The following is a 16645-nucleotide window of genomic DNA, read 5'->3' on the forward strand; positions in this document are numbered from 1 at the left end:
TATATTAGGGGTGTAACGATACACGTATTCGTACTGAACCGTTCGGTACGAGGCTTTCAGTTCGGTACGCATTACAAACCGAACGATTCGATTCGGTGGACTAATTCTATTACATTTGGAAAATAAAAGAGCTTAAAGTGTGTGAAATACAATGTTCTCAGTGTCACTGCGCTCAACAAGGTAGCCCAAACGACGTAACATGCTGGGGTGCATCGAAAGACGATGATCTTGTATCGACGATAGCCAGGGATATTGTCAAAAACATAAATTGTTGGCAATATTAAGATATTTGGCTTTTTCAATTAATGTAGGCCTGTTACATTCTTATTTTATTAGGCCTATTACTATTATTATTATGAAGTTACTTTTATTAGGCCTATTAAATTAAAATGACAATTAATTTGCCCCGCAATAATTACCAAATAACTGCCGTGCTGCGAGGATAACAAAAGGTTATGCTATATTTTACTCCTCAATTAAAATTTTTTTTTTTAAAAAGGTAGCCTATTTTAAGACAGGTCTATTATACAATGATTTATAGGCCTACAATTAAAATATTAACACTGCAGTCAACAATAAATATCAATGAAATAAAAAGCTTTTATTTCAAGCACCGACTTTCAAAAACAACCCGTTTAACACAAAATATGTTTCTTATCATTTTTTTCCACTATGTAATATTATAAATATTAAGGGACTAAATTAAAACAGTTAGCTATATACGGTTATCAGCATATGTTGAAGTAGATTCGTCTCGTCGTCTCGGAGAGAATATGCAGCGTCAGCTCTGTCATTACTCCGTCATTCCGTTTTTACTTTCACTTTCTGTAAAAGTGAAATAACAGAGATTAAGACATTCACCGGCGTAACTCTTGCACGTTGCCTGTGTGATACCCATTGGCTCACCTTCATAGTTTAAAACAGAAATATTTCCAACATTGCGACGTAACTAATTATCCCGGTACCGAAACAATTTTGTGAACCGTTACACCCCTAATATATATATATATATATACAGTGGGGCAAAAAAGTATTTAGTCAGCCACCAATTGTGCAAGTTCTCCCACTTAAAAAGATGAGAGAGGCCTGTAATTTTCATCATAGGTATACCTCAACTATGAGAGACAAAATGAGAAAAAAAATCCAGAAAATCACATTGTAGGATTTTTAAAGAATTAATTGGTAAATTCCTCGGTAAAATAAGTATTTGGTCACCTACAAACAAGCAAGATTTCTGGCCCTCACAGACCTGTAACTTCTTCTTTAAGAGACTCCTCTGTCCTCCACTGGTTACCTGTATTAATGGCATCTGTTTGAACTCATTATCAGTATAAAAGACACCTGTCCACAACCACAACCAGTCACACTCCAAACTCCACCATGGCCAAGACCAAAGAGCTGTCAAAGGACACCAGAAACAAAATTGTAGACCTGCACCAGGCTGGGAAGACTGAATCTGCAATAGGTAAGCAGCTTGGTGTGAAGAAATCAACTGTGGGAGCAATTATTAGAAAATGGAAGACACACAAGACCACTGATAATCTCCCTCGATATGGGGCTCCACGCAAGATCTCACCCCATGGGGTCAAAATGATCACAAGAACTGTGAGCAAAAATCCCAGAACCACACGGGGGGACCTAGTGAATGACCTGCAGAGAGCTGGGACCAAAGTAACAAAGGCTACCATCAGTAACACACTGCACCGCCAGGGACTCAAATCCTGCAGTGCCAGACATGTCCCCCTGCTTAAGCCAGTACATGTCCAGGCCCGTCTGAAGTTTGCTAGAGAGCATTTGGATGATCCAGAAGAGGATTGGGAGAATGTCATATGGTCAGATGAAACCAAAATAGAACTATTTGGTAAAAACTCAACTTGTCGTGTTTGGAGGAGAAAGAATGCGGAGTTGCATCCAAAGAACACCATACCTACTGTGAAGCATGGGGGTGGAAACATCATGCTTTGGGGCTGTTTCTCTGCAAAGGGACCAGGACGACTGATCCATGTAAACGAAAGAATGAATGGGGCCATGTATCGTGAGATTTTGAGTGAAAACCTCCTTCCATCAGCAAGGGCATTGAAGATGAAACGTGGCTGGGTCTTTCAGCATGACAATGATCCAAAACACACCGCCCGGGCAACGAAGGAGTGGCTTCATAAGAAGCATTTCAAGGTCCTGGAGTGGCCTAGCCAGTCTCCAGATCTCAACCCCATAGAAAATCTTTGGAGGGAGTTGAAAATCCATGTTGCCCAGCGACAGCCCCAAAACATTACTGCTCTAGAGGAGATCTGCATGGAGGAATGGGCCAAAATACCAGCAACAGTGTGTGAAAACCTTGTGAAGACTTACAGAAAACATTTGACCTCTGTCATTGCCAACAAAAGGTGTATATAACAAAGTATTGAGATGAAATTTAGTTATTGACCAAATACTTATTTTCCACCATAATTTGCAAATAAATTCCTTAAAAATCCTACAATGTGATTTTCTGGAATTTATTTTCTCATTTTGTCTCTCATAGTTGAGGTATACCTAAGATGAAAATTACAGGCCTCTCTCATCTTTTTAAGAGGGAGAACTTGCACAATTGGTGGCTGACTAAATACTTTTTTACCCCACTGTATATATATATAAACACTTTGAAAGGATTTACAATGCTGATGACCGTTAAATGCATCATCACACTCTATTGAAAAGGGTCCACTGACATGCTCTTTGTCCAAATTAAATTCATAAAATCAGTCGAGCATTTAAAATAACTTTGTGATCAGACGTGGTTTCATATCACAGAATGAGGCAGAAATTATACTATTTTATAGTATTTAATACAATGATAAAGGCTATGTCGATTAGTATTGCATTATAAATATACTTTATTCTTAAAAAAATAGCCAAGATTGCTTAAAGAACACAGATAAACCATATACTGTCGCAATGTTTATTGTCTTCATATTTCCTCAGTTAAAATTTCTCTATATCTGCATTTTATTCAGCTACAGCTATAAGTGGACACCTTCGTCCATATTAGGGATTTCCTGGAGCATCCTCAGTGCAATTACTTCTGCAATGCATATGTTGAGTTTCTGCACAAGGGCTCCCTCCGGCTGGATAACAAAAGGTTATGCTATATTTTACTCCTCAATAAAAAAAAATTTTTTTTAAAAAGGTAGCCTATTTTAAGACAGGTCTATTATACAATGATTTATAGGCCTACAATTAAAATATTAACACTGCAGTCAACAATAAATATCAATGAAATAAAAAGCTTTTATTTCAAGCACCGACTTTCAAAAACAACCCGTTTAACACAAAATATGTTTCTTATCATTTTTTTCCACTATGTAATATTATAAATATTAAGGGACTAAATTAAAACAGTTAGCTATATACGGTTATCAGCATATGTTGAAGTAGATTCGTCTCGTCGTCTCGGAGAGAATATGCAGCGTCAGCTCTGTCATTACTCCGTCATTCCGTTTTTACTTTCACTTTCTGTAAAAGTGAAATAACAGAGATTAAGACATTCACCGGCGTAACTCTTGCACGTTGCCTGTGTGATACCCATTGGCTCACCAAATATTTCCAACATTGCGACGTAACTAATTATCCCGGTACCGAAACAATTTTGTGAACCGTTACACCCCTAATATATATATATATATATATTCAAAACCAATTTTTATTATTTTGTGACATATTTCACATGAAACACATCACATAAAAGCAATAGGATATGCATCCAAAATAAATTTCTTGATGTTAAAAAAATAAATAGCTATTTGGCTACAGTAATTAAACATTATCCAGTAGCCTAAACTGCTTAGAGTGAAGGGGGGCTCACTATTTATTAATTTAAGATTACAAAGACACTTTCTAACTGTAAAATAACACATACCTATGATTCATTCAAAATAAGACCAGAAACGTGAATAAAATTATTATTTTTTTTTTTAAATGGATAAATTTTAAAGGGGTCATATGATGCGATTAAGTTTTCCTTTCTCTTTGGAGTGTTACAAGCTGATTGTGCGTAGATAAGATCCCTGAAGTTGCAAAGACTAAAGTCTCAAAACCAAAGAGATATTCTTTATCAAAGTTAAGACTCTGCCACCCTTTGAAAAATAATGTGTTTTTTGAACATTAAAACATGTCAACATATTCTGTTACACCAAATAATGATCTTTAAAAAAAAAGCATTAAAGGGGTCATAATGCTGGCTTCAATATACCACCTGCTTGAGCGTTTCTATTCTGTTTCGTGTGAAAGATGGGTGTCTTGTGACGGCTGCGAGGCTGTCTGCAGGACATTCTCTGACACAACACCAATAAAAAAAAAAGCCCCACAGTGAATCTGACAGCTGGACCAGAGCCAGGGCATGATAAACGCCGTCACTGTCACAAGCCTGTAATAAATGTGAGCTTCACCAAGGGAAAGAGAAGAAAGAGAGATGCAGCGAATGAAAGAAAGCGGGTTAAGGAAGACCCCCTGAGAAAACGAGGCGCTGCTGAAGGGCTACGTTTCAAATTAGACAAATGGTTGCTGAGCATTGAATACATTTGCAGGATTTTTTTGGCGTACAAACTGCCTGCGGAGAGCCTGACCCGTGTGTAATAGCGCTGAGAGCACCATCAGCACGAACTACATGAGAACCCAGGTCATAATTGGCGACGTGATTGCTTTCTATGATTCATGAGTATGCATCAGATCTCAATTACACAATCTTGCCAAGAGTCCTCTTTAAATATTTACTCCGAGCGTCTCAGCACGCAGGCCCTGGACTTGCATCTTGCGCCGTTTCCCTTCATTGTCCTTGCGCTTCTTTATTCAGTCATAATGAAGGGGAGTTACTGCAGCAGTCTGCTATAATAACCACAATAATGATGGTATGTTGTGCTGTACAGGCTGCAAGGTTCTGAACCCTACATCTGTAATGAGTCTCTTCATTTGTCTAAACGCCCTAACTGTAGGACTCATTTAGTTTAAATGCCGTTTCTTTGGTGTAGAATACAGACGGATATAAAAATAAAATAGCTTTCTACTGTCTAGTTTTTCAGTCCATAAATTTAATATTATTGCTCCAATATTTGCAGAGCAGAACAAAAAGACAGTGTGTGAAATCTACAGCAGTGGCCAGAATTAAAAATCAATAAGCGAGCCAAACAACACTTCCAGGTCAACAGATGTATCTATCTACAGCAGACTATTAATAATAATACATACCTTATAGGTATGATATGGCCAAAATCATAGCGCAAGTCATTCTACATTAAGAGTAGTTTATATTAAATAAATATAATTTATTAATGTGCAAAATTTTGGGATAATTCAGTGAATTAAATATTTTACAATAAAAGGAACTCCATCTTATACTACAGTTTTTAACTGCAACTTAATAATTGCAAACAAAATATTATTTATTACAAGTGAAATAGAAGACTCACATTACACTACCACTCAAAACTTGAGTCTGTGAGATTTTTTTTCATGTTTTTGACAGAAGTCTTTTATGCTCACAAAGTCTGCATTTATTTGATAAAAATACAGTAAAATTCAATTTCAATGTTCAATTGTGAAATTGAACATTGAAATTGAATAAGAGTCATTAGTGTCACATGATCATTCATGGTCTTCAGTTGTGCTGCTTAATATATTTGAGGAAACTGAGACATTTGAGGATCTTTTGATGAATAGAACTTGAAAAAAAGCTTATAACAATGTTTTTACTGTCACTTATTAATTTAATGCATCCTTGTTGAATAAAAGTATTAATAACAAAAAAAAAGATTACTTACTAACTAACTTACTAACTCCAAATTTTTGAATGGTAGTGTGTATTGTGCTTGAGTTAAAAAATACTCACTCTAGTATTACAAAACAAACAGTACAAGCTCAAACAGTACCAAGTCCGAAAATAGTTTTCTGTTTTACCACACAACTTAAAAAACACGAATGGGTAACACTTTACTTGAAGGGGTGTGCATGAGACTGACATGACACCTTCATAATCATGACATGACACGTCATGAATATGAAGGAGGTTGTATGCATGTTTATGACAACTGTCATTAAGTGTCATTCGCTCAGTTATGTCATTTTTAATGTAAATATGACATTATTTGACCTAACCCTAACCTAACCCTACCCCTAACCATAGCCCGTAACAAAAGACATCTCAAACAATGTCATATTTGCATTAAAAATTACATAACTGAGCGAATGACACTTAATGACAGTTGTCATAAACATGCATAAAAAACCTTCATATTCATGACGGGTGTTTCAAACTGTTGCATCAGCACCGTGTTAAACACCTTCATCCAGGGCTGCTGACATGTTCAACAAGTCAGGCACTGTAGCCGCGGGTCACGTAACCTCTACATCTAGTCTGAGAGACAGAAGAAGAAGAAAAAACGCCACAGAGGCATGAAAGCTCAATTCTCAAATGAGAGAGCTTTGATAATGAGGGCCAATATGGCAACTCTTTACTCTGAGGAATTCTATCATAAAGAAAAAAAAAATCTCAGAAAATTCCACTTTTAACGCTTTTAAGCTCTCACACACACTAGAGCTGGTCGATATACAATATTTACTGTATATGTAATATTACTTTGTTGGTAATATAGAATTCTACCAACACTGTGATTTTACTGTGCATTTATATTATTGCTTTAAACCTCGGCAGCAAAAATGCCTTGATTTTGTTCTTTAAAAGTTCTCAAACGGAATTTTACAGGCTTTGGAATACATGCCTTCATTATTTATAACCACATTTACTCTTTTGAAAAATACAAAAAAAATAACTCTATTGCCTAGCCGTAACACACACACACACACAGCACACAAGGCAGGGATAAACACAGCTCATCAGACATACTCTAACACACCAAGCAAGCTCATGTCAAAGCCTCTTACTTCCTCAAACATACTCTGGTTATATTAAGAGCCTTAGGGGAATTATTCAACTCGTACGTGTTATATTCTCACAAATGTCATAATTCAAACCGTAAACCACAACTGAAGTTACACAGCGGTCGTTAAGTATAAAAAACAAATGCACTTTTATCTGCAAGTTGCTTTGCTGGGACTACAGCGCGAGATCATTTTTTTGTTTCTTTTTGCAATGCTTCCTCTTTCTGCCTGTTCAGCATGGACGCAAGGCTTCGACTAGTACCCATCATTCATCTTTAGAGGCGATTTGAGTTTTACTGTTTATTTTTATGAAGACATGCAAATTCATGCCGGGAAGCAATCGGCCTCTCACTCCACGGCATGAATTTTAATAGATTACTTAAAAACTCGTAGAGCGCTCTCCTCATCGCCGTTAAAAATCTGCTTCTTAGGAAGGAATCACAGCGACGGGACAAATGGCTGGACAGAGATTTGAGGGAAAATGCAGAAAGTCCGGCAGCACCTGTACACAGAAGCATTTGAATGCGTCTTTAAGTGAATCACCATAACCATTTTCCCCTTTAGTCATGCTGGAACACATTATTTCAAACACGTTAGCGTAACTGTGCCTGCCTAAACAGTTATTACAACAGCAGCGTGAAACCAGTGACAAAAGCGCAATTTACGCTATCAATCTCTGAAGGAGAGCTGACAGAAACACCAGCAGCACTGCTTGATTAAAAGAATATCTCACCCAAAACATTTGTCTCGAGACCCCTTCATACTGTGCAAATGAGTCGTGCTCAATCTAGCTGATTTTGAATGTCCAAAGGGCTATAACAGATAGGCACTTTGTGATCCGAGTTTGTAATAGTAATATGCTAATGTTTTTTTTTGTGTCAGGCCATCCAAATGTAAATGAGTTTGTTTCTTCATCAGAACAGATTTGGAGATATTTAGCATTGCATCAATTGCTCACCAATGGATCATCTGCAGTGAATGGGTGCCGTCAGAATGAGAGTCCAAACAGCTGATAAAAACATCACAGTAATCCACTCCAGTCCATCAATCAACATCTTGTGAAGTGAATTTCCATCAAGATTTTTTTAACTTCAAACTATTCCTTCTATCTAAAATGCGAGTCCTCTATCCATATTATTGAATTTATTAGCTGTTTGCACTCTCATTCTGACGGCACCCATTCACTGCAGAGGATCCACTGGTGAACAAGTGATGTAATGCTAATTGATGTAAGTTTCGATGAAGCTGTTCCTTGCTGAAATAATTCTGTTCTAATCTACATCTCGGATGGCCTGAGGGTGAGTACATTTTCAGCAAATTTTCATTTTTGGGTGAACTATTCCTTTAATCTTTTTTGGCACTTGACAGCATCTGGTCAGTATAAACTTCACTGTACTGCGTAATAAAATGCTTCAAAAACGCCTACCTTTTTCCTCAGGAAAAAGAACAGCGTACAGGTTTGGAATGACATGAATTTTCATTTCATTCAAGTAATGAAGCCCAGACCTGCTGTAAGAAATAAACTCAGAACCATATGAAAGCCCAGAGTGATATGCGATGTTCCCACAGATACTATGTGATGTGGCACATTACCAACAAATCAGTATAATATGTCAAGCCTCCAGGTAAACTGCGCTCAAGGGAAATGCTGTCTGAGAACAGAGCCAGTGAGGGAGCTAATGATGAACGTTACGGGATAAACATCTCAGTGTGCTGAACTGTGTGGCTGCACAGATCAGACCATGAAAAGCCACCAAATCCCTGCATTGTCAATTACCATTATCAGCATCTCTGGCTCGCGGCTCCAAGCTGCTGAACTGATCTCATGGCTGGCAGAGCGCACGCTGTGTTGCGCCCTCTCAAAAAAGCATGGCATTTTCGTTTCTGAGCATTTGCACTTAGGAACAGTTCACCCAAAAATTTAAAATTCTTACGGCTTAGTTTTTTCCGTGGAACACAAAAGTGGACAAATTCTGATCCTGGCTGCTATTTTTATTTCAATCACAACAAACAGAGGCTCAAATTCAGGCTTCAAAAAAGGATCAAAAATCACCATTAAAAAAATCATAAAAGTGGTTAGTAAGACTCGTGATTTCACAATAGTTCAGTTCTTTTGAAGCAATACAATAGTTTTGTGTCCTGTAAAAAATATTCTAGAAGATTACTGCAGTATATTTGTCAAGAAAATACTACTTTAGTCTTTCCACTCTTTAATTCAATGTGTTACTTGCCATTTTTTGTAATTATGTGTGACATTTACTGAGTGAAAACTGTTTTTACACCAATTTGTTTCCAGTCTGTAATTAACACACCAAAATTGAAGCTGTTATATTCCATACCATACTTAAATGGTAATTCAAATCTGCCATGCAAAGAATACAAATGACTTTTTTAAACACCAAATCTGAGTTTAATACAATAAATCACAGAATGAAACTAGCAAATTTCAGCAAATGTATTAAAAACATATGTCCGCATTGCTTTTTACGCTTCATATCACACTGCCTAAACTGTGCTGAATAGCAACACACTGTCATCCGGTTCAGGTGCAAAAATATGCAAAAACATAACATCATACCATGATACATTTTTGGATCCGCTGTGCTTTATCATCCCCAGTGTGTAGAGTCAGTAGTGCATGACCTGTCAACCGAGCTGAGACCAGTTGCTGGAGGAGTTTCTGACATAACGCTGGATCAAATGAACATGCTGTATTCAATGCCTGCTTTTGGACATTGGACTTGCACTCGGCTTTATCTGATGTTGGGTAACTGAGACACTCTAGCACTCTCCTTGACTGCTAAATTAACAAAAAAGCAACAAGGCCAAAAGCATTTGTTGCACAGCAGGTATACAATTTTTTTACAATTTAAATGCTACATTTACAGCCTCTCTGTTTGACAAACTTTTAATTTAAACATAACACTCGCCAGCCTATGTGGTTTTTCAATGCCAAAAACTAGAGCAGCTGAAACACTATTCAAAATTCGAGGACGGTACGTGTTTTTTTTAAGGTTTTTGAAAGACGTCGCTTATGCTAGATGCATTTATTTGATCAAAAGTACAGTAATATTGTGAAGTACTATAACAATTTAAACTAGCTTTTCTTTTTTATATATTGTATTTCTATCTTAATACATTTTAAAATGTATTTTATTCCTGTGATGGCAAAGCTGAATTTTCAGCAGCCATTACTCCAGTCGTTACTCGTATCATCCTTCAGAAATAATTTTTATATAACGATTTTCGAATTAACAAATTTCTTGATCGTTATCAATGTTGAAAACAGATGTGCTGCTTTTTTTCAGGATTCTTTGATTAAAAGAACATTCAGAAAGAATGAATTCAATTGATCAGAAGTGACAGAAATCTTTCGTAATATTCCGAAAGATTTCGGTCACTTTTGATCAATTTAATACATTCTTTCTGAATAAAAGAATTAATTTCTTACTTGACTCATAATGAACTGCAGGCCTATTTCTGCCAAATGCTCAGTTGACAATTAATGCTGATAATCTCAAAATAACCAATATAATTACTAAAATATCAGTCTATCACTAAAATATGATTCCAATAAATGCAATCTCACACCACATCAGATAGAGCCATTACATGACACAACGTCTATAAAATCTTATTTGAGAGGCATAAATCAATAAGCATAAATCTCTTATAATATTGCAGAAAGCCAAAACACATATCCAACACAGAGTGTTAAGAATATTACCAACCAGAGGAGACTCTTCCAATAAATTCCACCTAATGAAAAGACTTTTAAAAAAAACAACAAGAAACAATCAGAAAACTGCTGTCCTTCAAAGCATAAAAAACAAGAAATTTCAAAAGCACCCTCGTCTTCTTCTGGCATCTCTAGGTCAGCTCATTAAAACAGATGGGGGTTCAGCAGTAAGTTCAGCGTGAGGATGTGAAATCAAAGCCATATGCTTCGGAGCAGCATCTGCCATATTATTAAAAACACAACAGCGGCAAGACCACAGGAACATCAGCAACAATAATGCTCAGAGGAAGAAAAAAAAAAGACTCTAACTCTTTGAAGCCGAGGAGCAAAATGTCACATCCGTCCATCAGTTTAAAACGAGTCTAAAAACTCACAGTTGGTGCTAAAAGTCAAATCTTTCCCACAGCCATCCTATCTCAAAACAGCCCATAAAGGAGTAATATATGACGGCGCGCTTAAGTCACATACCTGCAGTTGGGTGGAGGATCCAGAGTGATTTCTGCAAGCTCTTTCTGGATTCTGCGAGGGAGAGAAGAGAGAAAGGGAGAGATGGTGAGAAAGCTGTGAGAATTGCAAGCAGCCAGGGAATTACACTGCCCTCTACCTCTGCTGCGTTTACTGCACGGCTGGCTCTCCCTTCAGCACAGCTAACATGGCTGCTTCCTCTTTGTTCTCGGAGGCATAACCCGAATCCCATAACAGGAAAACTTTGCCGTGCTCGTTTCTACCTTTCCCTCCATCGCACACCGCTGATCTTCACCTCAGCTCAAAGCCCGCTCCCCTTAGCACACACCCCGCCCCTCGTCGGCGGGTTTAAGTCACTTTAAGCACAAAAGATTTTCTTTTAAAGCTTATATGCAAATGAGACAGAGGGAGGGAGGGGGGTGTTCTCGGGCATATTTGACAAGAGCTTTAATGCACAGCTCTGGTGCTGTTACTAAAGCATTATCAACAGCGTGTAAAGGAGCCAGGGCAGGATTTTTGACATTTTCTAAGAATAACAGTTAGTTTTTTTTGATCTGTCATTCCACCCGCATTGAGAAAGTCGTTGGTGTTTTAATGAGCATTGATGCGGATTGATTGGTTACCGGTTTTTTTTTTTCAGTGCCAATGAAATTTGAGGGTAGAATCGCTGTATTTACTAGTCTCCACGAGGCAGAGGGATTCGATTCACTTCTCTTGTTCCTCAAACAACTTTACATAGACGTTCTGGGATGCCTCAAAAGAACTTTTGCCAAGTAAACACGGTGTGGTTCGTTGAAATTAAATATAAGCCGATCACACGGCTTCTTTGCTCGTGCAGTTAAGTAATTATCTAAGCTTAGTGCTTTTACTCTCAAGTACGGAGCACAGCCGCCAAAACTGTTAATTGGCACATTGCGAAAATGAACTTGAATGCACAAAAAGTGATCATAAAAAGCAGTTAAATGTGTTGACAGGACTGAATTAAAAAATGACATTTAATCCTCAACGGCAAAACAGATAGATCTGTCAGCTTTACCTCTTGGCGCTGGAGGATAATTTGGCTGTTGTTTTGCTGGACAGTTTGGTGGATTTCTTCTGCTGTTGTGGAGGCGTGGGTTGTTTTCGCTCCTCTTGTTCTTCTGGTTCTGGCACCGGAGGATCTCTCTGATCCGCATCGGAACTGCCGCTGCTGGTGCTGGGACTTTCATCATCTGACCGTTGTCTTTCACTGGACATTTTCCACCTTTGTAAAGGACAACAAGAGGTTCTGAAGCAGGGCAGACTGCGATCACAGGAGTCTCCTGGGGTTTAAGCAAATCTCAAATGTGCTCAGCGGAAACTTAAACCCTAACCTCAAGGCCGCCTGGAACCCCTAACCCTTACGTTTCTAAATACAAACAGAAGCAAGGAGCATACGCAAACACAAAGTGACATATCACAGAAACTTCATTTAGCCTATTTCTACAAGCAATAAGAATATAATGTCAACACTTATTTCTGTATCGACTTTTAGCAATTTCATTTGATATTACTTCTTTATTAGATACACTAGAATCTATACCAGTTTCTACTAATAAAGTGATCATTAGTCACAATGGCTCATTTATGAGATTAAAGATGTTACTAGTGCAAGAACCCTGAATGCAGTGTTAAGTCACTTGCGTGCGCCAAATGCATAAATCTAAATGTACTAACAACAATTGTCTCTAATAAATAGATCTTTAAGGTGCAGTGAAATAGATAGTTGAAAACTAATAAAAACGGGTATCTAATAAACAGGTACTAGAAAAACTGGAATAGGTGCCTGCAACAGCTGGAATGCTTAGTAGCTGGAAGTGAATAGCTATTATCTGAATCACAGATTCCCATAGAATTTAATTGTAAAAAAAAATATGCTTCTAGTTAATGGAATAGTCACTTGACACTACAGGCAGGAATGAATGTCAGTAATGAATAAACACTAGCAAGTAGAATCTAATGAGGCTACTGGTCAGTGTAGGATTACTTACACTAGTAATTAGGAGAAGTACCAGTAAACACAAAAATAGGTATTTGTTAGTTTTAAGGAATACACGCTAAAACGGCGTGCCAGGAGAGCAACAATCAAAATGAATCCACGGTATTTGGACTCTGAAAACACAAGCAAACGTAGATGGTCGGATCCAATTACATCAAACTGTTGTCATTCTGAAGGACAAAACGTCCACGTTTTCACACGTAAAGCCACACACACACACACACACCAACTTAATCCAGTAGCGCCTGAGCTGATAGTATTTGTAAATAACGCAGCGGCAACACCGTTGCAACCATTATGACGGTTCACATGGATCCGCGATACATTGTATCAGTTTTGCGCTTAATGTTACAAGCTGCAGCGACCATCACACGTTCAAAAAACCCTCCTCCGCGAAAAGAACCTCGAGTTTTTATCGCTTTCCATCTGCTGAATAGGTGCAAGCGGCTGAGCTTATGAGAGTTATCGAGAAAAAACACACGGCGGTTCCAGCAGAATCTGACGCGGAGAAGAAGGAGATTTCAAGAGCTGCAAAGGAAAGCAATAATTGCACCTATTTGCAGCATGTCCACCCCCCTTCACTTTAGGAGAACGAGGCGATATCGCGAGCGGATTGCGAGGAAAAATCGAGTCGCTTAACGCACGCCGGGGCGAAAAGATTCAGATTGGATCTTTTTAAAATCCTTTGTAAGAGGTTTGTTATGGTAGGAGGCACTCCAGTGTCAGCATGGTGTACCAACTGATGCGTGAAGTCAGTTTCGAGCTCCCCTCACTTCAGACCTGAAAACACTAAGAAAGGACGATGTTACCCCGCCTAATGTGGACTCTACGAGACCCTTACAGCTTCTTCTTTACCTTAGACGCGGTCCTGTCCTGATCTGGGGTGGTTAGGAGTGTTAAAAATCCAGTTGAAATGGAGCCGGGAAGACGACGGGCTCCGGCCGAGCTGTGAACATTGGAGAGTAGGAAGGAGAGGAGGCGCTGCAGTTTTACTCGAGGCCGACGGGTGGCGCTGTACAGCGCTTGGACATAAGCGTCTACCGCCTCGGGTGGTCCCACACAACCTTTAAACCAACGTGAAATTGTATCCTCTCACGATATGCGCCACCTGAGCAGGATTTCAAGACCTGTCACGGTGCGACATCGGCGGCGACCGTCGTGTCACTTGTCGAGAACGAGGGGATGTTGTGGCGTCGGGAGGAAGTTTTGGCATGTTGTTGTTGTTGTGAGGGCTCCATGGTGAGAGCAATCAGCTCACGGAAACTTTGAGCGTGGGTGAGAAGTTTGGCTGGAATTCCACTGCAGGTGGGAGTCCCTGTACAGCACTTGCATGACTTACTGCATGACTTCGCTATTCTCTGCAACACTTCATTCTGTGCCGCTGTATAGTGTGTACTTCTCTGTTCTATATGCTCTTTTACTTCTCTATAGTCTGTATTACTTTCTGCTCTATAGTATATTCTGCATGAGGTCGTTAAAGTCTAAACTACATTCAGCTTTCTCTGTAGTCACCTGTTTTTAGTGTACTGTATGTTTTATGATGATATGACTTTAATGTATAGCGCACAGTGTTGGGGAAAGTTACTTTTAAAAGTAATGCATTACAATATTGCGTTACTCCCTGAAAAAAGTAACTAATTACGTTACTTAGTTACTTTTTATGTAAAGTAATGCGTTACGTTACTTTTCACTTAAAAAAAGTAATCTGATTGTATGTACAGGTTATATACCTGTACATACAATTGTCGATTTGTATATTTTTATTCCTTATTTACTTGTTCTATTTTTCTATTTTTTATTATCTGTGTTTTTGTTCTGTCACTGTCATTCTGTTACACTGTGGAGCTTCTGTCATGAAAACAAATTCCTCGTATGTGTAAACATACCTGGCAATAAAACTCATTCTGATTCTGATTCTGATTCATTCTGACATAACTCACGTTACTTGTAATGTGTTACCCCCGACACTGATAGTGCACTACTATAGTCGTTTTTACATTCTGCTCTATAGTGTATACTGCATGACTTCTAGTCTAAAGTACACTCTGCTTTATAATAATGCATGACTTAGTAGTTTATATGCACTGTATTGATTCTCTAGTCAGTAAAGTGTATCTCTATTCTATAAGCTGTTTTACTCTCAGACATAACTCACGTTACTTGTAATGTGTTACCCCCGACACTGATAGTGCACTACTACAGTCGTTTTTACATTCTGCTCTATAGTGTATACTGCATGACTTCTAGTCTAAAGTACACTCTGCTTTATAATAATGCATGACTTAGTAGTTTATATGCACTGTATTGATTCTCTAGTCAGTAAAGTGTATCTCTATTCTATAAGCTGTTTTACTCTCAGTATATTTTGCACAAATTCTATATAGTATATGCTTTCTCTTGTGTGATACTACATGACTAATCTATGGCCTTCTGCTTCACTTCTTTACTGACATTAGTATAGACTGTTCTATGTTCTGTCTGTCATCTATAAACTATTTATGTTGTCTGTAGTGCTATATAATATATGACTACCACTGAATTTCTGTGTAATCATTCATTTATACTTCCTTAAATTATATGCGTACTAGTCTATATTACATTCAGCTCAAAATAGAATTTGCTTCATTACTTCTAGTCTTTAGTATTTGGATTTATAATACCTTACTCTATAGTACCAGCTAGCATGACTTATGTGTAGTTGTAGGCCAACATATTGCTCTATTATGTATAGACTTTTCCATTGTGAATAATATACTGCTTTATGATGCAATACATTCTGTATGACCTTTCTTTACAGTACATACTGTTCTAAAGCATATACTGTTTAAGTTCACTATAACCTGTTTTAGGCCTCTATATTGTGCTGATTCTCAGCTAGTTGGTCTGGATGGATTGAACATTATATGTATATAACGTAACCAAAAATTGTAATAGTATGTAGTTCATGATGTTATAATACATTCTGTTTTCCCTCAATTGTAATGATTACACTCTGCTGTGCATGCTTAGTTCAAGTGTATCCATTTAAATTCTAAAGCTAGAGTTCATTCATTATATTTAATCTGTTTAGCTATATTTGAGACACTCCACTGTAGACAATAGCGTCTGTATTTTTGTAATAAGTTATTTGACATGTTAAGGAACATTGCCCAATTATTTCCCTTGCTGGATTGTTAGTCATCCTTCCTCTGACAGCATTTAAAAATAGCTCTGAGGTTGCAAGTGTATTTCTGTACAGTAAGGCCACTCGGGTATCTCAAAAAGGCACAGTTTATTCTACATTACTGGCTACCACCCAGATAGCTTTAGCAAGCTTTAGTGTTCAGTCCGAACTTTAAATGTGCACAGGCTTAGGATAATCACTTTACTGAGTCGCCTAATTGAACAGAATCATCTCTGAACTGATTTGAGCGGAATAATGAGACTATTGTCTTTAGAGGAGAATTTGTGTCATATTTGAAGAAGTTTGCATCATTGGTCTAGCATGATTTGTTCAATTATTAAACAAGTTCAAT

The 16645-nt window shown here is 37.9% G+C and overlaps 1 protein-coding gene across 1 annotated transcript in view; it reads right to left on the reverse strand.

The window, feature by feature from the left end:
* Positions 1-14168, reverse strand: part of LOC107601395 (ubiquitin-conjugating enzyme E2 E3) — a 49657-nt gene extending 35489 nt beyond the window's left edge. The window contains exons 1-3 of the mRNA XM_016293561.1: positions 13986-14168; positions 12150-12356; positions 11117-11167 (exon numbers count right to left, since the gene is read on the reverse strand). Coding sequence (XP_016149047.1) covers positions 11117-11167; positions 12150-12349 — 251 coding nt within the window. The 5' untranslated portion in view covers positions 12350-12356; positions 13986-14168. The remainder of the gene's footprint in view (positions 1-11116; positions 11168-12149; positions 12357-13985) is intronic.
* Between the last annotated feature and the right edge of the window lie 2477 nt (positions 14169-16645).

The sequence above is a fragment of the Sinocyclocheilus grahami genome, unplaced genomic scaffold, assembly GCF_001515645.1.
Source record: "Sinocyclocheilus grahami isolate Dianchi unplaced genomic scaffold, SAMN03320097.WGS_v1.1 scaffold304.1, whole genome shotgun sequence".
In the NCBI taxonomy this organism is placed as follows: Eukaryota; Metazoa; Chordata; class Actinopteri; order Cypriniformes; family Cyprinidae; genus Sinocyclocheilus; species Sinocyclocheilus grahami.